Source organism: Pinus tabuliformis, chromosome Q (assembly GCF_031772625.1).
Source record: "Pinus tabuliformis cultivar Carrire ecotype Pingquan chromosome Q, CPIR1, whole genome shotgun sequence".
In the NCBI taxonomy this organism is placed as follows: Eukaryota; Viridiplantae; Streptophyta; class Pinopsida; order Pinales; family Pinaceae; genus Pinus; species Pinus tabuliformis.
The window spans coordinates 507,477,594-507,502,916 of NC_142296.1; the positions used below are offsets into that span (position 1 = coordinate 507,477,594).

General features: G+C 40.1%; 1 protein-coding gene across 1 annotated transcript in view; it reads right to left on the reverse strand.

Annotated features, from left to right (window-relative positions):
• Positions 1–6,146: 6,146 nt before the first annotated feature.
• LOC149220392 (ARM repeat superfamily protein) overlaps positions 6,147–25,323 on the reverse strand; it is a 91,898-nt gene continuing 72,721 nt past the window's right edge. The window contains exons 14-19 of the mRNA XM_089384779.1: positions 8,180–8,341; positions 7,922–8,050; positions 7,707–7,808; positions 7,520–7,611; positions 7,208–7,351; positions 6,147–7,020 (exon numbers count right to left, since the gene is read on the reverse strand). Coding sequence (XP_089240905.1) covers positions 6,393–7,020; positions 7,208–7,351; positions 7,520–7,611; positions 7,707–7,808; positions 7,922–8,050; positions 8,180–8,341 — 1,257 coding nt within the window. The 3' untranslated portion in view covers positions 6,147–6,392. The remainder of the gene's footprint in view (positions 7,021–7,207; positions 7,352–7,519; positions 7,612–7,706; positions 7,809–7,921; positions 8,051–8,179; positions 8,342–25,323) is intronic.

Consider the following 25,323-nt stretch of genomic DNA (forward strand, 5'->3'; position numbering starts at 1 on the left):
AAGCAGGTAGCTTATCAGAAGCTACAATAGGACCGTACGGTGGTTCCTAAATTGTCTCAAGGCATCAAGATAGGCACATATCTGAATATACACATGATGCTTGGGTGTAAATTTTATTTATACCATTACATTTTTTAAATGTATAAGAATCAGAGAACATATGAACGAAGAACAATAGAAGGGTGCTTTCAGTTTTGTTTTTTGAAATGGGGAAATATATGACTGACAGATTGTAACATTTTTTGCTACAGTTCACAGTATATCTAAAAGGGGCATGCAAAAATAAAAGATATGTCACAGGCTTTAAGAGAAATCATGAATGCCTTTAACATCTGATATTTGTAACTTTGTTTATATTAATAAAATTACAGGAAAAAATTATGGAAAAAAATTACAATATACAATCAACTAAACACGCATAATTGAAACCAATTAAATATTAAGTGTATCTAAGGTTATATTCAGTGTATCTAAGGTTTTTCAGAAGGGTGCTCAAAGCACACCAAAATTAAAAAGTTAACTTTATATAAAATTCAAATGTATTTATAAATTTCACAAGAATAAATATTATTTAACATGTATACAACATAAACGAGTCACAAATAACTGAAATAAACAATACTCAAATAGATCTAGAATTCAGATAAGGTTTTTCAGATGGGTGCTCAAAGCACACCAAAATTAAGAAGTCCAAAAATTTACATACATTTCAAATGTATTTATAACTTGCATAAGAAGAATAAATGTTATTTAATTTGTATACAACATAAACCAATCACAATAACTAACCAACAATATTCGTACATCTAGAATTCGCATAAGATAGACAGATGCTTTTTACAAGCTTGTGTGGATAAATGCTATTTGGCTCGTAAAACATCATGAGCTGCCCCAAAATAACTGAAACCAGCAATATTCAAACGCAGCTATAATTCAGATAATATGAAAAAGTATTGTTTCAGATTCTTACAACATCATCAGCTGCCCACAAATAATTGAAACCAATTATACTTGAATGTGACATCAGAAATTTAAGGTTATACTGCCATTAAAATGTCTGACACATGCAAATAATTCATCCTGGCTTATGATACAAAGACAACAAAGATTATAATACTGTTTAAGCCAAAAGCTTTATATTGAAATCAAAATATTGTGAGATGAATGTATATGATGCAGCATCATTGGTAAAAATCTCCCTTTTATTTACTCTATACCTCTGTATATTTTATGTAGACGGGCTATAGTGCTCCCTTCGACAAACAGATGTTCAAATGTACAAATAGAAAAAAACCATCCTATACCTTATTTCATGTATATACTCTAAAATAACTTCAACAAGTGAACCGGCCCATGGGTCCCCATTGACAAAAATGATGTTCAGAATCTCAGATGTACGTGTAGGAAAACAACCATACCATATTTTGTAAGTAAATTGTAAGTCATTACCCTTGCTGGGTAGTTGGGGAATCTGATACTGGAATGGTGGAAAAGTAAGAACAAGGGAACACTCTTGCTTAGGATATGTGGGCCTTCACAGGCTGCCTGAATGGATGATAGAAACTATGTATGGATTTTATCCATAGCTGATGCAGCTAATCATAATTTCAATCTGGCACAAAAGATGGAAATCTGTTCATTCTCCAGGTTTCCAGCGAATGGAAGACACTAGCTGGAATGGTCACATTCACAGATTACAACTTAGCTCAATCAGACTGAGAGATGAGTAAGACACCCTTATCAGACCTAAGAACCTGGGTCCAGGCAATTATAAAGCTAAACTTGGCTACAAAGTGATTTCTCCGAGGAGTTCGAAGGAGAACCAGTCTGGTGGTGGAAAAGGATTTGGAAGATTGAAGGTCAACTAAAAACAGAACTGTTTATGTGGCTGCCTCTTAGAAAAAAAATTTGACCTGGGAGGTTCTTCGTAGAAGCTCATGTCAGGGGGCAGGTGATGTACTACTATTATATGTAAAAAGGATGAGGAAACAGTTGATCACCATCTTGTCTTTTGCCTCTTTTGCCTCTTCACATGAGTTTTGAAAGGAATCTGCATCATTAACTGAAGGCTCATAGCATCCTTCCATCATGTATTGGACAGTTTGGCTAGCCAGGAAGTCAAAGAATTTTCAGGGAAAAGACTTTCAAGTGATCCATCTGGTAAGATACTCCTGTGAAGGTATTAGGACAGTTTTTAGAGACACCCCCGTGGGCTGTTTCCGAGCTGATTAGAGATGAACCAAATCCTCGAGGTTTTTTTATGGTGCTTGTCATAGTGTACCAGGCACACACGGTGGAGGCATTATCTATCTCAGCTGGTCATTTGGTGGAGTACAAGGCAGCTTTTGGGAATGGGTCCAACAATTAGGCAGAATTAAACTTCCTTCTGATTTTCCCAATACTGGCAGATGATATAAATGTGCAGGGTATCCAGATTTATGGTTGATTTTCATCTTGTTGTGGACTGGGTTAATGGTCAATCAAAATTACACCTTGGCTCTGGAGACGGAAAAGCCCTTTTAGCTTCTTCTCGTTCTCCTGCACCCATGTATATGGAGAAACAAACAGCATGCTGACTTGCCATTAAAACGGGGTCTGGAAGAAACAGTGAGTTCCTTTATTACTGTTGAAAAGCAAGATGGATTAGGTTGTCATCAGCCTCAAGACCCATCTTAGCATAGATTCAATCAATTGAGATGATCCTGCTTCGGCTAGCTGTCTTTCTGTTATTACAGTGGTTGTTTGTCTTGCAAATATGTCTGATATCGTAGTTGATAGCTATGTTACAAGGTTCATTGAACTTCAACCTTGAGGTTCGAAATTTGGCGAACCTGAAAAAAAGAATTGAGGTTCGGCAAAGCTCATGGTCGTTGACTAAGTCCGCAGCTTAGGTTCATATCCCTGTGTCCCAACTCAAGCTTGTAATCTATCCACAATTTCCGAGTCCATGATAACATTTTTGATGTTTATTGATGCTGATTTCTTACTATTTCATGCTATATTTCATTTTAAAGATAATATAGAAAATATATATAGGCAAACCTAAAGAACCTCATCCAAAAATTTAATTCATACCAAACCTAATCATTTTGAACTCAAACTTGAACCTGAACCGTGTGACTTAGAGTGATAATGATGGGATAGGTATTAACAGTCATAGTTTTGGACATGAAGGACAGTGCTGCTTCTAGTATGATCAATCAGTCTAAATGGGACAATTGTTATATTATTGTATAAGTCAGCGGCTAGAAGTTCATAGAATTTGGGCTTCTAAACTGTGTTAGGAAGGAGTAGCTTTTGACTTGACCTTGAGGCATTTATGAATGTAGTTCTTTTTTCCATGAAATAGATTTGTGATATTTTTTGGAAAAAACTATATATTAGAGAACTATGAATCCAAAAAAATAAGTATGATAACAATAATAACCATCCAATTAAAGAACATATCTTAGCCAGATGCCAAATTGACGTACACAACCCCATTGTTTGTGGAACATTTAACCCCCTCCATGCAGAAATTTGACTGCCTAGTCTACAGAGGCTTACATACCCTATTCTCTTTCTTTGATTACAGTGGTTGTTTGTCTTCCAAATATATCTGATTTCGTGGTTGATAGGGATGGGGTAAGCTTTAAGAGTCAGTTTTGGGCCTGAAGGTCAATGACGCTTCTAGTTTGATCAATATGTATAAATGGGACAATTATATTATTGTATAAGGAGCTAGAAGTTCATAGAACTTGGGATTCTAAGCTGTGCTAGGCAGGAGCAGTTTTTTACTTGCCGTTGAGGCAACACTGATTATAGTTATTTTTTCCTCGAAATAGATTTGTGATATTCTTTTGGAGAAAATGTATTAGAAACTATCAATCCAAATAAATTATGATAATAATAATAATCTAAATTAAGAACATAGCCTAACCAAATGCCAAATTGGCACGTGACCCCATTATTTGTGGGACAATTGACTCCATGCAGCAATTTGACTGCTCAGTCTACATAGGCCTACATACCCTACTCCCCTCTAGATTCAAACCTGTGGTCTCCAAGGAGGAAACACAAGTCTTAAACTGTTAGGCCTACTCAAACTCTACTGGGCCCCTTGCTCTCGAGGTCTAGATTGTAAATTATATATGTGTGTTTGTGTGTGATCTTTATATTACAATTACAGTTCCAAGTATTTCAAAGTATTCATGCACTCTACATTGGAGTCACCAAGCATCTTGTAGAGACCTCAGCTAGAGATTAAATGGACAGTAGATCGGTAAGACAGTGGACACCTCCCACTTACTCTGAGACATTTCATCTGCACATAGCCATACTTCTCACACCAATTCACACAGTTATAGTTACATACACTATTCTCATTTTTTTATTACAGTGGTTGTTTGTCTTGCAAATATATCTGATTTCATGGTTGATAGGGATGAGGTGGGCTTTAGCAGTCAGTTTTGGGCCTGAATATCAGTGACGCTTCTAGTTTGATATATATGTATAAATGGGACAACTGTATTGTTGTGTAAGGAGCTAGAAGTTTATAGAACTTGGGATTCTACGCTGTGCTAGGCAGGAGCAGTTTTTTACTTGCCCTTGAGGCAACACTGATTATAGTTATTTTTTCCTCGAAATGGATTTGTGATATTCTTTTGGAGAAAAAATATGTATTAGAAACTATCAATCCATATAAATTATGATAATAATAATAATCTAATTTAAGAACATAGCCTAACCAAATGCCAAATTGGCACATGTGACCCCATTATTTATGGGACAATTGACCCCCTCCATGCAGCAATTTGACCGCTCAGTCTACAGAGGCCTACATACCCTACTCCCCTACTCCCCTCTAGATTCAAACCTGTGATCTCCAAGGAGGAAACACAAGTCTTAACTGTTAGGCCCACTCAAACTCTACTGGGCCCCTTGCTCTCGAGGTATAGATTGTAAATTATATATGTGTGTGTGTGTGCGTGTGTTCTTTATATTACAATTACAGTTCCAAGTATTTCAAAGTATTCATGCACACTACATTGGAGACACCAAGCATCTTGTAGACACCCCAGCTAGAGATTAAATGGACAGTAGATCGGTGAGACAGTGGACACCTCCCACTTACTCTGAGACATTTCATCTGCACATAGCCATACTTCTCACACCAATTCACACAGTTATAGTGACATACCCACACAAATTTGTCCCGGTATGGAGACTCCTCCCTCCCACATTAAGCAGTCAACTGCCTATCACCAGTTTTCTCTGTTAAGGGAGCTCCAGTTGGTTTCCCCCAAGCTTCTCCCAGGAGTACCTAGTTGAACCCTAACAGTCTAGGGCTTTCGCCATAGGGCATTGTTAGGGTTGGGATGGAGTCACACAATTGTGATGATGAAATGGGCATTCTTTCTCACCTCTTCAACTACATCAACTTCTAGTGTAGCATAAAAAAAATCTCTTTATCTATGTTAAAGGTTAAAGTAAGAGATTACCTTCTTTGATTTAGTCCCCCCATTTAGTCAGGACTTATAGTTTTCTTCTTATCCATATTTTCCTTTTGAAACATGGAAGTTGCCTCGGCACTCCCAGACTATTATTGTAGCTTCTTGTACTCTCTAGTCCCGTTGATGTACTTCTGCCCACTTGTGGATATCAATAAGACTATTTTTAACTTGTCTACATGTTTAAAAATTAAAATAGTAATCTATTTAGGTGCAGAGTAATACCAAAAGACATTTTCTTCTCCGATGTTTAAACAAGTTGGGGAAGTTAATTCACCAGGTGGTGAGATTACACATTTCTTATTAACTTCAGCCTCTTTTCACGTATTTAATAAAACCCTAACAACACAAGGTTCTTAGGGGGCATGCTGTCAGGTGATTCCAAAGGAGATAGAGTGGTACAACCAAATTCAGTGTGCACCCCCCCTTCGGAAGGGATGCTCAGACAGCAACCCAAATTTTGAATTAATTTTCTTTCTTTCAGATGCCTAATAATGTGCTATTATAGGCATGATCACCAGTTTGAAATGTCCATTCGCCCAAGCACTCTATCTTACATCTACATCGTGATGATGACAACTCATAGCCATCACCATGGTGACATATAAAGCATAAAACCAGACACCAAAATATGATTTCACAAGTTGCCCTGCACTATTATTTAGTCCCAAGATATTTCAACTGAATTACTCTCTTGCAATTTACAAATAATCTCTTCAATAGCATACATCAATGCAACGCCATGTGCATTGCTTATCAAAGCTGAGATAGCATTTACAGAAAATTACACTTGCAATTTTATCGACATAAATGCATAAACAAGACAAACTGCTGTCATATTTAAAAAGCATATAAAACTTATCGCCTGTAAACACTCTTTTAATGCCTCTTAAAACCACACTCTCAACTGCTTTTCCTTTTGTTCTTACCATTGTGAGATTTCTGCTTTCTTTTTTGTGCTGTAGTTTTCTCTGACAGGGCCTGCCGCACACTTTTGCCCTGCAGTTGCTTACTAAGCTTCATCACATTGGCCAGCCCCTTTTTGGCAATAGACCTCTTTTCTTCTCGCCGGTTCAGCATCTTGGCATCAAGGGGCCAGTAAGCATATGGTTCAAGTTTACCATCTCTCTTAATATCACCACCAGCTTTCTTGTTTTTATATTCAGTACCAGTGTAAGCCCATCCAGACTTCGCAGTCTTCTGTCGCTTGTTACTAGCATTAGACAATGACGCAGAAGTTGCATGGGATTTTGACTGTCCACTACGCTGACTGCGACTATCTATATCTTGTTTTATTCCATTGTCTGTTGCTCGCCTCTTCCGTGAATGTCCCACATCATCCTCATTAATAACTAAACGCCCATCAGGATCAAGTACCATTTCATCGTCACTGTCGGATCTCTGCCCTTTACGTTGTTGACCTTTTAACATAGACCTAGCTTTCTGTTTATCCAACAAGTCAAGGGGTTCATTTCCTAAAATGTCCAAGTCTTCAGGGAGCCTCTTGTTTGATTTCCGGACATTTTTTGACCTGCAAAATTAAATTATGAAATGTAAAAAACAACCCAAAATATAGCATTTTATCTAAGCAACAAAAAATTACTTTGCAGTTTCACAGGATGACTATTCCAGATTTTGCACTCCAACAGAAAAAACGTAATTCATTCCTCTTGCTAACAACTACAAAAAACTAACTGTACAAAGAACTTAGCACTGACCGTAATGTAGATGATTTTGATTTTGGCACTGAACTCCTAATCCCTGAATGAGTAGTTTGAGTGAAATCCATGTCAGCATCACTGTCATCATCATCCTCGTCTCCAAATTCAGAAAATATCTTTGTATGGTTCCATTTGCTTTGCCTGGAAGAAAATAATTCATCATGAATGTACTGCAAGTTAGACTGAAATATATCATCACAAGGCATTCGTTTGCTGCAAGGCCATCTATCAAGAAAGGCTAGGTCAAGCTTCTTCCTAAATTGCATTTGACCCGTATTTTTATAACTCATTATTCATAAATCTGCACACCTGGTTGTGGTTGCATGTGAATGTGAAGATTTAGTCTCATCTAATTTGTCTTGAGACACAGAATTCCTCCTCTTTTCTTTCCGTTCATTAACCTGAATCGAAATGAAAATTAATGATGGTCAATACATTAAAAATTCAGACCTTGCATGGCAGTAGCAATAAAGTAGAGAAAGAGACAACAGCTCACTTTTTTTATGTTTGCAAGGAGTTTTACATGTTGCTCTGGCATCACAACTTTAACAGCCTCTAGACCACATTTTCGTATCAACATTTCAAGCAGCAAACGGACCTGTTTGTGAAAATAATGCATAGTATAAACAGGTGACCTTGCTATTTATTAGACAATATAAAAAGATAATAGCATTAAATGAAGATAGAGCCCAACAGTCGCATCCCTCAGACCTTTGCTTTGAAATGAGTTTTTCTGTCAGCTGACCAGAGCAATAAACCATCTACCATACTCTTCAGATGCTTTTGCAAGTCCTCTGCTTGAAGCCTGGCTATAACCACTTTCATCAACCCCAATGTTGCCTGACAAGCATTTCGAAGTATCATCAAGAATGCAAAGAAATACAATCTCTCTAAAGATAAATGAAACACATGGACCTCAACTTTTAGGATCATCATTGTGTCAGCAAATTTGCGTAAATAAATTCTTACTTTGATAACTTCCCTGTTGTTACTCTTCAAGAGCATAAACACAGATGGAAGCAAATCCGGCACTGACAAGCAGAGCTCAGAGAACTCATACATCAATCTTGCTATTCCAGTAACTGCTGCACTTATCATATGTGGTGTACTACCTGCCAGACACCCTACAACCTGCAACCAAACATCAAATCAAAGTATGAAATTATTTGAAATACATTTACGCATACAAAACTAGCCACTAAAACAGTCTCTAAGAGGAAGTAAACAAGTTCCCAACATCCATAGACCATTTTCTTTAGTAGAACTTCTAAGATAAAATTAACAAATAATTGAACATTACAGATACTTAGCACTAAAACCACAGGTAGTATTGAGCAAGAAAACGACAGCATGACATGAGGAACCAAGAAACATGGACAAGGGCCTAAAGGCTCCTAAAGTCCTAAAGGATGTTAACAATCCCAGAATACCCTAGGAATTCAATCATCATGAGAATGGAAGCAGAAATAATGGAGAAGGTAGGAAAGATACAGGATAATGAGTCAGTGTTTTTCATTGTCCATCCTGGCTCTGTTGGAGATCCCAGGTTTCAAGGTTAAAATATCTCACACCTTTGTGTTTGAAGATCAGGAGAAGGTGCTGCTGGTTGATCCTTTCGCTTTTACATTCTCAGTGCTTAAATTGCTGGTTTCAGCTTATTGATAGATCTGAAGTGTCTAATAGCAGAAGTTGGAGATTCCTTCTTAAGCAATGTTTTAAAACTCCGACTCTGACTTGGTATAGACTCGGCCAGCTCAATTTCAATGACTCGGTCGTTGTAAAAAATACATTAAATATTTATTTTTTATAAAAAAACACATAATTTTAAAGATTTTCATTCATGTTTCCAAACACACAGCATTAGAATATAGATAGAAGACAACATGTGATCAAAGTAGGCTCATGAATACATCCATTATATCAAAATGGCACCCAGTGCACTGTCCAATACATACACGATGATGATATAGAGATCAAAACAAAAACACATAACCAAGGAGGCTAGAAATGGCCTCTACAACAAAAGTATGTGACCAGTGCTACTAGCTACTGCTAGAGTTGCCAACATCATCTGGCTCGGTGTTACTTGGGAGCGGGAGCGAAAGCAGGGAGCGAGACCGAAAACGGGAGCAGGAGCGACATTTTCAAAAGCTCTCGGTTTGGGAGCGAATCCCGGAGGAGTTCGACAACCAATGTCACTAACATCAAGGTATATAGAGGGATTAGTGTTCTTGATTAAATACGAGTTCCATACCCTAATACATGACAAAATTCAATGGAAATATTGCAATCCTGAAATCCTGAAAAATTGATAAGTCTGTTGGATTTTGAATGAAATCTAAAATTCTTCTTTCTCCATATAAAATCCAATGAGGCCGGAACCACTCTCAAACATCCAGAGTCATTTCATGGTAATGTTAAAAATTTAAGTAGAAGGATGAAAATGAAGATTAAGGAGAATGTCACTTTTACTTTAAGAATTTAACGTTACCATGAATAGCATATCAATACTAGGATCAAAGTCAGACAGGGAAATCCATGAGTCAGACAGGGAAGCCCAAGGAGTCCCCAAAAATGAAATTTCAAAAAAAAATGCCACTGAAGTGACTTGACCAACCGCTGTTACCGATCCGGCCGAGTCATTAGCCAACTCGGCCAACTCGATAACAACCCGGTCGGCCAGTTCAGTTCAAAGGCCGAGTAGACCCGGTTGGGCTATGACTCAGACCAACTCGACCGAATCGGAGTCGAAACGGTCTGTTTTTAAAACAGTGTTCTTAAGAGCATGGGTGGGTGATGAAAGGAGAAATTGCCCTAAGGCAATATCCCTTTCATTTCCAAAATATCGATCGTGGACCTGTGGGTTATGGGCCCACGTTTCTATCGGAAGCGTTAATTGGCACTTTTGCCTTAAAAACCGGGACAACAACAGTCAGCACAAATACACAGAAATACATGGAAACCGACCATGAACGCCTAAGGCCGGATCTCAAATAGAATAAACCCGCATCCATAAACTTCTCGGGTCCGCTCTTTCCCAAGCCTTTCCGTTGTTCTTCAATCTCCGTCGTTGATCAGCTTCACGATCCAACGGTCAACGCTTCATTGCATTCTCAGCTCATCGCACATCGTAGTTTTCGCAATCCGCCAGCACTTTATTCCTGCGAAATGTGAGAGTTAACCTCCACCGTTCGATCAACCCTTTGATCTAACGGTCCATAGTCCATCACAACATCGCAAATCTCAGCTCATCGCAATATCACAAATCTGGGTTTATCGCAGACCCAAACTCTTTTACCGAATGAGATTTGCGATTAAATCTCCGTCGTTGATCTGGTTCTTGATCCGACGGTTGTCGCAACATCGCACGAGAAACTTGCGCGACATTTAGCCACCCTTTCGGAGCCGATAGGACTTTAGATTGCGATTTATAATTTTTCAGGTCCAGTTTCTAGATTAACTTCCGCGCCTATTCCAACCCGATATCCGTCCGATCGTCCAACCAACGAACGGTCCGATCATCCCCGGATCTCAACTGGATTATATTCCAGTTCAAGCATCCATCAGGTCCGTCTTTTGAAAAACCATTTACAACCCTTAAGTCACCCGATGAACCGCTTTCAATGATTCGCGGCTCTTCTTCTGCACTTCTTCGCATATGATGGAATCTGCATCAACACTTAATTAACTCTACCATTTCTACTCGACACTTCACACAACAATTGACTTGTTTAACTTTGGATCGCCATCGATCCTCACAGTGATCGATGGTCGATCAATAAACCCATAACATAGAAATTAACTCAACAACGCATATATACACAGCATAACTTGAAAAGGCATAAGTACAAAGCTACACGGAATTCGCACACACACAGATTTATATTATAAAGAACTTGATTACATTCTAAGGCATTTCAGCCTTAGTCACACTTTCCCCTCTTGACTACATTAAATCCACACCCTGTTTACACAAATCTCTATCTATCGCTCTATATATCACCTCCTTACACATACTCTCTTATATAAGAAGTTCAAAAGGGAGGGATCGTTTACAATCCATGAATTTCTCCCACAATCGTTCAACAAACCCCTAAATCTCTCTATACGCATACATGGCAGATTAAATTACATTACATAAGTCTTCTAGAGACTTTATCCATTCCATCATTTTAGCCCTGTTTTAACAAAATTTGCCTCCTGGTTTGCACGTTTGTCCACGTCTCCTCCTTCTCAGCTTTGGATTCCTCTTTTAAAGAGTGCTCGGATGCTCCTACATCAGACTCCCGAGGCACAAAAATTTATGACCTCTTGGTCATATGCTTCTTCTTAATCCCATAACAATTCTACCCACTTCCTCAGTGGAACTGCCTTCATGATCTTCTGTGAGCTGCGACCAAACGTTTGCAATAACAATGTTCTCTGCTACATGATACCTCACCAAGCTCTCCTCTGAGCTTAATCTTTCGGCACATCCTTCTGGTTCTGTCCTCTGGAACCAATTGAGCACTCCTTACTCTATTTTGTTGCAATCTTCTCACCTTCTGTTGCTGCTATCTGTACGACAGTAAAGACCATAAACTCGCCAAGTTTTAACACAACTGTACCTCCTTCCCTTTCTGCTTGCACTCCTTTTACATGAAATCTCTTTTACGCAGGAAAACCTTCCCTGCTCTGATACCACTTGATGAAAGGAGAAATTGCGCTAAGGCAATATCCCTTTCATTTCCAAAATATCGATCGTGGACCTGTGGGTTATGGGCCCATGTTTCTATCGGAAGCGTTAATTGGCGCTTTTGCCTTAAAAACCGAGACAACAACAGTCAGCGCAAATACACAGAAATACATGGAAACTTGACCATGAATGCCTAAGGCCGGATCTCAAATAGAATAAACCCGCATCCATAAACTTCTCGGGTCTGCGCTTTCCCAATCCTTTTCGTTGTTCTTCAATCTTCGTCGTTGATCAGCGCCACGAACCAACGGTCAATGCTTCATCGCATTCTCGGCTCATCGCACATCGCAATTTTCGAAATTTGCCAGCGCTTGATTCTTGCGAAATGCGAGAGTTAACCTCCGTCGTTCAATCAACCCTTTGAAATGACGGTCCATAGTCCATCGCAACATCACAAATCTTGGCTCATCGCAAATCTGGGTTTATCGCAGACCCAAACTCTTTTACCGAATGCGATTTGCGATTAAATCTCCGTTGTCAATCTGGTTCTTGATCCGACAGTTGTCGCAACATCGCACGAGAAACTTGTGCGACGTTTAGCCACCCTTTCGGAGCCGATAGGACTTTAGATTGCGATTTATAATTTTTCGGGTCTGGTTTCTGGATTAACTTCCGCGCCTATTCCAACCCGATATCCATCCAATCGTCCAACCAACGAACGGTCCGATCATCCCCAGATCTCAACTGGATTATATTCCAGTTCAAGCATCCATCGGGTCCGTCTTTTGAAAAACCATTTACAGCCCTTAGGCCGCCCGATGAACCGCTTTCCTGTTGCAAAACTGCTTTCAATGATCCGACGGCTCTTCTTCTGCACTTCTTCGCATATGATGGAATCTGCATCAACACTTAATTAACTCTGCCATTTCTACTCGACACTTCACACAACAATTGACTTGTTTAACTTTGGATCACCATCGATCCTCACAGTGATCGATGGTCGATCAATAAACCCGTAACACAGAAATTAACTCAACAACGCATATATACACAGCATAACTTGAAAAGGCATAAGTACACAGATACACGGAATTCGCACACACACAGATTTATATTATACAGAACTTGATTACATTCTAAGGCATTTCAGCCTTAGTCACACTTTCCCCTCTCGACTACATTGAATCCACACCCTGTTTACACAAATCTCTATCTGTCGCTCTATATATCACCTCCTTACACAGACTCTCTTATATAAGAAGTTCAAAAGGGAGGGATCGTTTATGATCCATGAATTTCTCCCACAATCACTCAACAAACCCCTAAATCTCTCTATACACATACATGGCAGATTAAATTACATTAAATAAGTCTTCTAGAGACTTTATCCATTCCATCATTTTAGCCCTGTTTTAACAGAATTTGCCTCCTGGTTTGCACGTTTGTCCACGTCTCCTCCTTCTCAGCTTTGGATTCCTCTTTTAATGAAGAGTGCTCGAATGCTCCTACATCAGACTCCCGAGGCACAAAAATTTATGACCTCCTAGTCATATGCTTCTCCTTAATCCCATAGCAATTCTACCCACTTCCTCAGTGGAACTGCCTTCATGATCTTCTGTGAGCTGCAACCAAACCTCTGCAGTAACAGTCTTCTCTGCTACATGATACCTCACCAAGCTTTCTCCTCTGAGCTTAGTCTTTCGGCATCCTTCTGGTTCTCTCCTCTGGAACCAATTGAGCACTCCTTGCTCTAGGTTGTTGCAAGTCTTCTCACCTTCTACTGCCGCTATCTATACGACAATAAAGACCATAAACTCGCCAAGATTTAACACAACTGTACCTCCTCTTTCTGCTTGCACTCCCTTTTACACAAAATCTCTTTTACGCAGGAAAACCTTTCCCTGCTCTAATACCACTTGATGAAAGGAGAAATTGTGCTAAGGCAATATCCCTTTCATTTCCAAAATATCGATCGTGACCCTGTGTGTTATGGGCCCACGTTTCTGTCGGAAGGGTTAATTGGCACTTTTGCCTTAAAAACCAAGACAACAACAGTCAGCGCAAATACACAGAAATACATGGAAACCCGACCATGAACGCCTAAGGCCGGATCTCAAATAGAATAAACCCGCATCCATAAACTTCTCAGGTCCACTCTTTCCCAAGCCTTTCTGCTGTTCTTCAATCTCCGTCGTTGATCAGCTTCATGATCCAATGGTCGACGCTTCATCGCATTCTCGGCTCATCGCACATCGCAGTTTTCGCAATCCGCCCACACTTGATTCTTGCGAAATGCGAGAGTTAACCTCCGTCGTTTGATCAACCTTTTGACCTAACCCAAACTCTTTTACCGAATGCGATTTGCGATTAAATCTCTGTCATCGATCTAGTTCTTGATCTGACGGTTGTCGCAACATTGCACGAGAAACATGTGCAATGTTTAGCCACCCTTTCGGAGCAAATGGGACTTTAGATTGCAATTTATAATTTTTCGGGTCCGGTTTCTGGATTAACTTCCGCGCCTATTCCAACCCGATATCCGTCCAATCATCCAACCAACGAACGGTCCGATCATCCCCGGATCTCAACTGGATTATATTCCAGTTCAAGCATCCATCGGGATCGTCTTTTGAAAAACCATTTACAGCCCTTATGCCACCCGATGAACCGCTTTCCTGTTGCAAAACCTCTTTCAATGATTTGATGGCTCTTCTTCTGCACTTCTTCGCATATGATGGAATCTGCATCAACATTTAATTAACTTTGCCATTTCTACTCGACACTTCACACAACAATTGACTTGCTTAACTTTGGATCGCCATCGATCCTCACAGTGATTGATGATCAATCAATAAGCCCATAACATAGAAATTAATTCAACAATGCATACATACACAGCATAACTTGAAAAGGCACAACTACACAGATACACGGAATTCGCACATACACACAGATTTATATTATACAAAACTTGATTACATTCTAAGGCATTTCAGCCTTAGTCACACTTTACCCTCTCGACTACATTGAATCCACACCCTGTTTACACAAATCTCTATCTGTCGCTCTATATATCACCTCCTTACACAGACTCTCTTATATAAGAAGTTCAAAATGGAGGGATCGTTTACGACCCATGAATTTCTCCCACAATCGCTCATTAAATTACATTAAATAAGTCTTCTAGAGACTTTATCCATTCCATCATTTTAGCCCTGTTTTAACAAAATTTGCCCCCTGGTTTGCATGTTTGTCCACTTCTCCTCCTTCTCAGCTTTGGATTCCTCTTTTAATGAAGAGTGCTCGGATGCTCCTGCATCAGTGGGCCTAATGGTTAAGAGCATGTGTTTCCTCCTAAGAGGTCATAGGTTCAAAACCAGAGGGCAGTAGAGTATGTATGCCTTCGTAAACTTAGCAGTCAAATCTCTGTGTGGAGGTGGGTCCCTTGTCCCACAAACAAGGGGGTCTCATACACCAGTTTGGAGACTGGCTTGGCCGTGACCTTAAAATTGGATAATAATAATAATAATGACACTCTAAATCAATCTTTCAAGATAAGGAAGTTGTCAATCCAAGAGTTAAACTCAGAAAGCGAAAGGGCACAAAAAGGAAACGATGGCCTCCCATCACCTCAAAAGTAGTTGGGTCGTTGCAAGACAAGGATGTAGGAAGCAGTGGAAGCTCACATAAAAATAGTGGCTGATATATCTGGAATTTGTACTCCAACACAGAAAAGGATTTTGGTTGAATGGGATGACGAAGGGGCACATATTGAAAGGCAGAAAATCCATGATAACAAGAAATCAAAATTTATGAAATTTCCTAGTGAACCAGGCCATGCTATTTGCTAGATAACCTCATACAAGTTTAATGATGCCCAAGTCAAGCTTACAAGTAGACATTTACGCTTGTAAAGGTGGTACTGGGAAATGCTAGACAGGACAGAGTAGAAAGAACAGGCAAAGACCATACTTGCTGATGTGGAGGAGTAATAAGAAGCACAGAATGTGCAATACCAAGAACAAGTAGAAGAAATGAAGAAGTTGAGGGGGTATATTAGGCTATAATACGAACAAGAAGTGTGGAAACAATGGGGTGCAGGCAGGGAAATGGCAAATATAATAAGGAAGAGGATCCTCTCGCCATTTGTCATTACTAACAAAAGCAAATGAATGCAAGAAAATGGCATCCCAATGGTTGCATTTACAGAAGATCATGGATAACCAGGGACAGTACATTTTGAATACATCCTACAGCAAGTCATAATATAGTGAAGAATAAAAGGTTCAGATAGAAGCAATGGGCAACCAGGGACATTAGTATACTAGGTTCCACTGGTTCCTGGAACAACAGAATGACAAGGACGGAGGAACGAGTGACCTGAATAGCTAGAACACACCTCTGGTTTGTGGAGGATTGAACGGACACAATGTAGGATGAAGAGTTATTGGATTTTTTGAAGGATATCATTGATGGAAAACTTCAAGTCAATTTTGAAGTCACATGAAGACCTATTGAAGGTATGGAAGGAGTTTGTCTAGGGTTTCAAGGTTCAGTTAAGACTCATGGATGCGATTTACTCTAATGTTGTGAGTGAAGGTGCCTAAGGTGATAAAAAGGGGTCTTCAAAGAACCATATGAGAGATGATACCTCAACAAAATTTGAAAACATTTCGTTGGTCAATCATTTCTAAGCACAGACTTTAGGAGAGAATTGTGAAGATTCACCATTGGCACCAAGGAGGAATGGCAATGCCAAAAAGTATGACTTTGTTAAACCTCATATTCACTTTAGTGTACCCTATATCTTTTCGCCTGATGTGACCCATAATGTGGGCAGATACCAGATTGTTATCTCTATTTTATCATAATGAGCCAAAAATGTAATTATTGTTGTACCTGTGTATTGTATTGGGCCATGCTTGAATGACTTATGTAAAAGTGTTTGGCCTAGATCGTAGCCCAAACCCCATTGTGGCTTGTCATGGAACATCCTTTTAGTGCCCATTCCAAGATATACAATCCTCTTATGGCTCTGGCTGACTATCCCTGGATGGCATTACTCTCCATCAAGTCAGTCATTTATGATCTGGGTATCCATGTGAGCATCTTGGGATGGATCTATTAGAACACATGATCTAGGGGAGCCTATAGAGTGTTGCTCATGTTGTCAAGGATGTAATCCCTATTTGGAAGCACAATTATCTTATGCCCTAGCATGGACACCCTTCTTGTGTATTGTCACACTAATTGTGAACCCTTGAGATAATTTTGCATTTCCTCGTACAGTTTAACATTTCCTGAGTTAGTCTCACAAATCTCGAGGCACTGGTCACATTTGACTCTTTGAACTATTTTCACTTGCATGGGTCTCCTCTTGACATGGCATGTCAAAGACTCCATGGACCAATGTTGCCCTTCCCAAAGTTGTAGTGCTCGAATAGATCAACGAGCTATTGTACACAGCAAACGGAGATCGTATGCTAAAGTTACGACCCTGGGAAATTGATGTACCAATTTACCCAAACGGGGCCCACAATTTGGCATTTCATCTTCTAGGGTTAGGTTTTGGGATGTGAAGGGTTTTACATTTGTTTCTCAACAATAAATAGGCCTTCGAGCCTCATTGTAACACAATTCGGAGACATGTAGCCACCACATCTCTTCTAAGAGATAAGCTACCATTGCCCTAGCTGGTTTATTTCCATTACTGTTTGTAAGCATAATTCAGTATTTTACATTAATGAAATGAAGTATTATTTCCGTTGCATATCTGTGTTTATGGTTATCTCTGTAATTTGTTGTGTTCCTGTTTAAATCCGGATCATCTTGAAACGAGGAATTCAAATGCAATAATCATCTCCATCAAATGAGCTTTCCAAAGTGGAATTTGGCCCTAGTTTCCAATTTTAACACTCCCTCTCAACTAGGGAGAATTCCACCTGCCAATCCATCCATCATCATGCCATCCTGTCATCATGTACCATCTCGTCTCAACTCTGTTGAACACTGATATAGATAACGAAGAAGAATCGATCGAGAGTGAGTCACAAGACCTTGCCTGTTAAATTTTAGGTATGTTCTATGCTTAGAGCAATTTATTTCAATTTTCATAGTTAGCTCAATATCATTTCCAGATTAGCAATCACATCAGCATTAAAGTAAATTGCATATAGAACATAAACATAGATCGCAGAAGACAAGCCAAGATAAGAGGACAGAAGATGTGGCGCTAGCCAGGGACAAACCCCAATGAGGGCTTCTTCCTCCTAGATTTCTCTCACACTAAAACCCAAGACAAGTGGAGAGAAATCAAGAGAGAAGTGTGTGTGAAATGACTCAAGTCATCTCTTTTTATACTAAAACGTTGAGCACATGTGGGTGTTGTTTAGTTGCTGGCCTACCTTGACGAATTGTCTTATAACACAAATAAATTCATAACTCCATGAATACTTATTGGAATCGGATGATTTTTAGATCAATCCTACACCTCTTGATGAGAGGGATCCAAGAAAAATATCAGCTACCATAGATAAGATGACCCACATGGAGTTTAGCCCTAGCAATTTTAACACTCCCTCTCAACTAGGGAGAACTCCATCCACTGATTCATCTGCCATACTGTACTATCTCTGCCATCAGTGCCCTGCACTGCTCTGCTCTGCTAAGCTTTGCTCTGCTGAACCACGAAGAAGAAGAATTGATTGAGAATGTCTCATACCATTCTCTACTGACTCGAAGTTAGTTCAATATGACGAGAGTGTGTCATACCACTCTTATTGATCCCAGACCAGTTCCAAGAGAGAGAGTCATATCACTCTTACTGACCCGAAGTCAGTTCCAATTGATCCCAGATAATATCAAAAGAGAGTGTTTCAAACCACTCATACTGATCCCAGATCAGTGTCATTGATCCCAGATCAATGGAGGTCATCCTAGCATAGGGAGTACGATAGATACAACGACGCGTCCATCGATAGTACTACTATGGTCCTTAACTCCATTTCCCTGCTCATTGGCCAGATGAGAGGTACTTCCCATGAGTCCCAGACTGCATGGGTAGGATGCCTCGACAGGAGAACCACTCATCTTGTCCCTAAGTCGCCATGTGGTATCATAGAGGAAGGATGAGCCATTCACCCTATACATAGCGCACCATTAGGGGAGGGTGAGTCACCCTATGGTCGCTTGTTGCTCCAAGAAGTACCCCAAGCCCCCCGAAGCTCCCAGAGCTCAATGCATGCATCATGCAGGACCCTCATAAGAGGGTCTCTCAACGACTCCAAGTCGTTTGGGAAAGTCACAAATTTGACCTTTCCCCAGGGCTTTGACAAAATGTCTGTGACCTGTACATCAGTCTCAATGCGATGGAGCCTCCTCGCTCATCGATGTACCATATCCCAGATAAGGTAGTATCTGATGCCTATATGCTGGAGCAATCATAAAATACATGATTCCTCAACAATCGAATCCCCCATGGTTGACACAGAAGATCACAGTGGTATCCATCATGTGTACAAACAGCTCCCTGAAGAGCTTCCATAACCAGGCAACTTCACACGAGGCTATACTCATAGCTATGTATTCGGTCTTAGCGGTGCTTATAGCAATCGACTTTTGCTTCCTGCTCATCTAGGATACTGAAGCAAAACCCAAAGAGAACCAGCACTCAAAAGTGCTCTTGCGATCCTCCACACTGCTTGCCCAGTCAGCATTTGAATAATCATGCAGCGTCACATTTCTGGCAGTGTATCTCAATCCATGAGAGATTGTGCCCCGAAGATATCTCAGAAGATTCTTGGCACCAATCCAGTGAGGCTCAACTGCAAAACATATATCCGGACGGAAGTTCACCAAGAACATCAATGTGAATTGAGTTTATGAAACTCAAAGGCATTTCCCAAATTTGGTCCAACATCACTACCATATAACTTCAGAAAGTTAAGCTCCATCGAGGTAGTCACGGGCTTGCAGTTTACCATTCCAAATCCGGAATCCAACTCCCTCTTACTTTTTCAAATGAGAGGGTTTGCACCTGACAGTGAGAGGTCGTCCTCATAAGGTGCCAGTAGAGAGGTCTATCATCCACAACCTTCAAGCAATGGTTTGGATCGACTTCACTCCTAATGAATCTCAGCTTCATTAGACAACTATCAATCCTCTCATATTAAGCCCGGGGTGTTTTTCTTCGAGCCATAGAGGGCTTTCTTCCACATGCATACATGAGATTCCCGATCATGAATCCCAAACCCCTCTAGTTGTTCCAAACCTGTGGACCTGCTACATGAGGGGAATGGTCCCCTTGTAAGATTTCCCTTCGGTACATCTCGGACATATACCTTCATGCTCTTCTTGAATTCAGGCATCCCTATCATCATCTAACTCACATGGGGTAGGGCCCCATAAAGTAGACCTCTGGTGCTATAGATGAGATGTGTGAATTGACATGGTCCCCAATGGACTTCCTACAGCTTGATACAAATTGCCAACCCTGAACTCAAAGCATCTTGAAAATTCCATTTTCAAACACGTACATTTCCATCGATGAATGCTACCCTGTAACCATTGACTTCCATTGCTGAAATGGACGCCATGTTCTTCTTGCGATTAGGTACATAAAAGAGATTCTTGTAAATGAATCGAGTTACCCTCATTTGAGGGGTAACATTCCCTACACCCTTTCTGGGATAGGTGGCATCGACTCCAAGTATAATACCACGATTGTTTCCAGCTCTACCAAATTAGAGGGAGAACCCTTCTATCCGATGTAAGCCAGATTTCCAAAGACTCTGGAGGAGAGTGCCAATACAAGACAACACTTCTTTATCTTATTAGAAACAACATTTGATTCTTCATACCTGGGGTTCATTGCTTTCTTTGAAGAGTCGGTTATTTCCTTGATGGCCTGCATTCCTTCGATCATTGACGATGTCCCTGGAATGATTGTTATCATCATCCAGTGATGTGTCCCTGTCATTTGGACACTCCTTCACATAATGGCTGAACTTATTACAAACAAGGCATCTGCCTTTCCTTCTGCCCTTAGATCCGAACTTCCCATTGAAGTGATCTTTAGGTAGGCCATCAGAAGCTTCCACTGTGCCATTTTGATAATATTCTCTGCTACGACTTCACCCTTGGTGAATTTGAAGAGGGATGAGGAATCCACATTGTCCTTTCCCAACTGTCTTCGGTGATTGCTCTTTCACTCTTGCTTGGGCTTGGGCTTTGTCTTCACCTCACCTCTGATACCATGTTAAATTTTAGGTATGTTCTATGCTTAGAGCAATTTATTTCAATTTTCATAGTTAGCTCAATATCATTTCCAGATTAGCAATCACATCAACATTAAAGTAAATTGCAGATAGAACATAAACGTAGATCGCAGAAGACAAGCCAAGACAAGAGGACATAAGATGTGGTGCTAGCCAGGGACAAACCCCAATGTGGGGAAACCCTTGATCAATTCTTCTTATATGTTCTACAATAGTTCAGCAGAGAGAGAGAGAGAGAGAGATAGTACATATACAATAGAGCTCAACACTTTGACTTATCTAAATAAGAGCATAGATCATCTCTAAGAAGAGGATACATGAGGTAGCTGAACTCAGTTGAAGACAAACTGCTTCAACTGATTCTCCCAGGTGACTCCATCACCATGCTGCACCTATCATTGCGCTTCTCCTCATCATCACGCTACACCCATGTGCCATTGCTGCACCATGTCATAGCTTGTTGCACCATGCTTGCCATGTTGTCCCGATGTGACATTGTTGTACCATGTCATAGTTGTTGTCCCATTGTGCCTTACTCCACCAAGCACCATGTCCTTGTTGTCCCATTTGCCATGCTCCACCAAGCATCACATCCTTCTTGTCCCATTTGCCATGCTCCACCATGTCATTGTTGTCCTATTTGTTAGCATGTTATTGCGTTGTCGTATCATTGTGTTGTCCTATCACGCTGCTGTCCCACTGTTGTTGTTGTCCCATTGTTGTTGTTTTACCATGCTACTGTCCCAATTGCAGCACCATGCAAATGCTGCCATGTGCCTACTGCTCGTTGTTGTCGCTGTCCCATTGTAACCTACAGCAACCCAACAACCTTAAACATTGTTGTTCTAAGTCTGCTTTCACTGCTGTTTATATTGTGACTGGTTAGGGCATCTGGTCATGCTGCAACAACCCTTAACCATCCACCAAAACAACTCTTAATCTCTGCGGCCCTACTAAGGAAGAGTCCTCCACATACGTGCTGTTGTTCTGGGCACAAATCTAGCCCAAAACCTCTCCACGCTGTCCCTGTTTTGAAGTGGTTAGGCCTGCGGCCTACAACAGTCCTTGTTGTCACCTACAACCCATTCAAAACAATCTTCCCTTACCGTCCTCCACATACGTGTTGTTGTTATGGGCACAAATCTAGCCCAAAACCTCTCCATGTTGTCCCTGTTTTGAAGTGGTTAGGCTTGCGGCCTATAACAGTCCTTGTTGTCACCTACAACCCATTCAAAACAGTCTTCCCTTACCTTTTCACTCAACCAATCAAACCTGCGTTCACCCTTCTTCAACTCGTCCTCCAAGCTCAGCTCCTCGGCCCTCTAACAACAACTCGGTTAGCCCTGAAACATACCTTAACTCCTTCGCTGCCTTGGCCTCTTCTTGCTGCGGCTTATCCTCCTTCACGTTGCACTAGGGCATCCTTAGGACTGCGGCTAGGGCTTCTTTAGGTCAGCGTTAGGGCAACGTAGAGGTTCCTTCCATGGCTTCGCTGGCCTGTCTTCTTTGCTGCGGCTAGGGCAACCTCCTTTCCTCCAACATCTAGGGCTTCTTCCTCCTAGATTTCTCTCACACTAAAACCCAAGACAAGTGGAGAGAAATCAAGAGAGAAGTGTGTGTGAAATGACTCTCAAGTCATCTCTTTTTATACTAAAACGTTGAGCACGTGTGGGTTTTGTTTAGTCGCTGGCAGACCTTGACAAATTGTCTTATAACACAAATAAATTCATAACTCCATGAATACTTATCGGAATCGGATGATGTTTAGATCAATCCTACATCTCTCGATGAGAGGGATCCAAGAAAAATATCAGCTACCATAGATTTCTTTTTAATCAGAACAAAAATAAAATGGTTTTGATTTTAGTGTTTTTTGGTTGGTTGTTGGGAGAAGACAAGTGCCTTTCTCCAATTAGGGCTTATGGGGTCAAGAAGTATGGCCCTATAAGAATTGGTCACTCCTATCTTAAGCATTAGGGTAAAAGATTAGAACCCTAGGGTAGATTAATCTTCTACCTTACCAAGATAAGGTATGAAGACCAAGGCCCTACAAGAAGGGATTCCACTAGGGAAAATCCTTCACCTACAAGATCAACTATTGTTTAAATAAAATATTAAAAACCATGGTCAAGGAACCAAAGCAAAAACAAGATGAGCTTGAGCACTTACCAAACCATCATATAATGAAATTTCTTTGGTTTTTAACCTTTATATTTCTTTCTAAACAAAAAGGGTTTTGATTTTAGGGTTTTTTTATTGTTCGGTTGGTTGTTGGGTGAAGACAGGTGCCAATTAGGGTTATGGGGTCAAGAAGTATGCCCCTATAAGAATCGATAATTCCTATTTTGAGGATTAGGGTAAGAGATTAGAACCCTAGGGTATAGTGATCTTTTCTTATCAAGTTAAGGTATCAAGACCAAGGCCATACAAGAAAGATTCGAGAAGGGAAAGTCCTTAACCTACAATATCAGTGATAGTTTAAATAAAATATTTAAAACCCTTGACAAGGAAGCAAAGCAAAAGCATGACAAGATTGAGCACTTATCAAACCAACAAGGGAAGATGCCTTTCTTCCAAGTGGTAGTCTCACCCATCAAATGGAATAATATTGAAAGCCAATAGAAGTCTTGAACTATCATAACAAATTTTTGATGCCCCAAGAAAATAATCGAGAAGGAGAGAGCTACAAAAATTGATAACTCTTCTAATAGGTAGATATACAACAAGTTTTATTCTTAAATAACATCCAACAACCAACAATTGGGAATGAAAAGAGAGCCTATATTTATAGAAAAGGCTTCCGCATCCTTCTCATTTTTTATGATTTCTTTCTCCCTAAAATTAGCCTAGGATAATTACAAGAGTGACTTATCGTCCACAAAGTGAAGCACACTAAGTCAAGCAACAAACAAAACATGCGAGATGTACATAAAACCCTCCAATAGAGGGGAGGTTAAAGAAAGGAGGAGGTTGACTTGGAGAAGTAGCTCAACGTTCCTTTTGAAATGCATGGTACAAGCCTTGAATCATGGTAAGGTGCCTCTCTAATGAAGCAAAGTGCCAATGTGGAGCGACCTCATGGATGATGTGAAATAACACTTCTAAGAAGCAGATGACTCTAATTATGCACAAATGTCCTCAATTGATGTATGTAAGGTATGATCACGTCCTCAAGTCAAGAAAGGAACCTTCAAAAAGCATGGAAAGTGCCCCTCCAAGTCAAATCAACTCATAATATCCCTCAATGGCTAGCATGAAGTCCACATGACTGGTGTATGTCCTCAAATCAAGTGATAAATGGCTCAAAATATGACAAAGTGAGAGAGTGCTCTTAAGACCTTTAACCAATGTTCCACCAAGACTCCGGGACGGGGAGACGCGGGTGCGGGGAGGCGCACAAGGGGGATGTGTGTGAGTACCTTCAAATTTTAGGGAAGTTTAGGGGGGACGGGGGGACGTCAGGGTACACATTTTTTTTTCCTTTTTAATATATATATATATATATATATATTTCAAATTCATATTCAATAATGAAAGCATAAATACAATGATACATACATAATTGAATTAAATAATGAAATACATTGATTCATACTCATCATCCTTACTAATACATACATGATTCATCCAAAGACCACGAGATTCAATAATGAAATACTCCAATCCATATTCATTATTCATTACTCACCATTCTAGAATCTACATAAATTTAAAAATTAAATTCTTCATTCATAATTCTAGATTCTAAATTGATTTAAAATTAGAATTCATCATTCATCATTCTAGAATCTAATTAGTACTAAGCAAAATAGACTATAATAGATACTGAAATCTGAATATTGGAATAGTAAATTGATATAACTAAAACTCAAAAACAGTGGAGTGATGGGTCTAAAAGTCACTCTAAAGTACAAAGAGAGCTTGGTGCTCTTGATTAAATACAAATTCCATACCCTTGTACATGACAAAATGCAATGGAACCATGTTCCCCCAGATTTCCCAAAAAACGTCGTTTAGGGCCTCAAAACGGCTCCGGAAGTTCAAGAACTGAAAAACTGCTAAAAACAGTAAATTGTGCTACAAATAAGGAAACTGAAAAGCTGAAAGAGACAGTTGTGGGGGTCCAAATGGGATAGGTGGGTGGCCACCAACATCCACCTGGA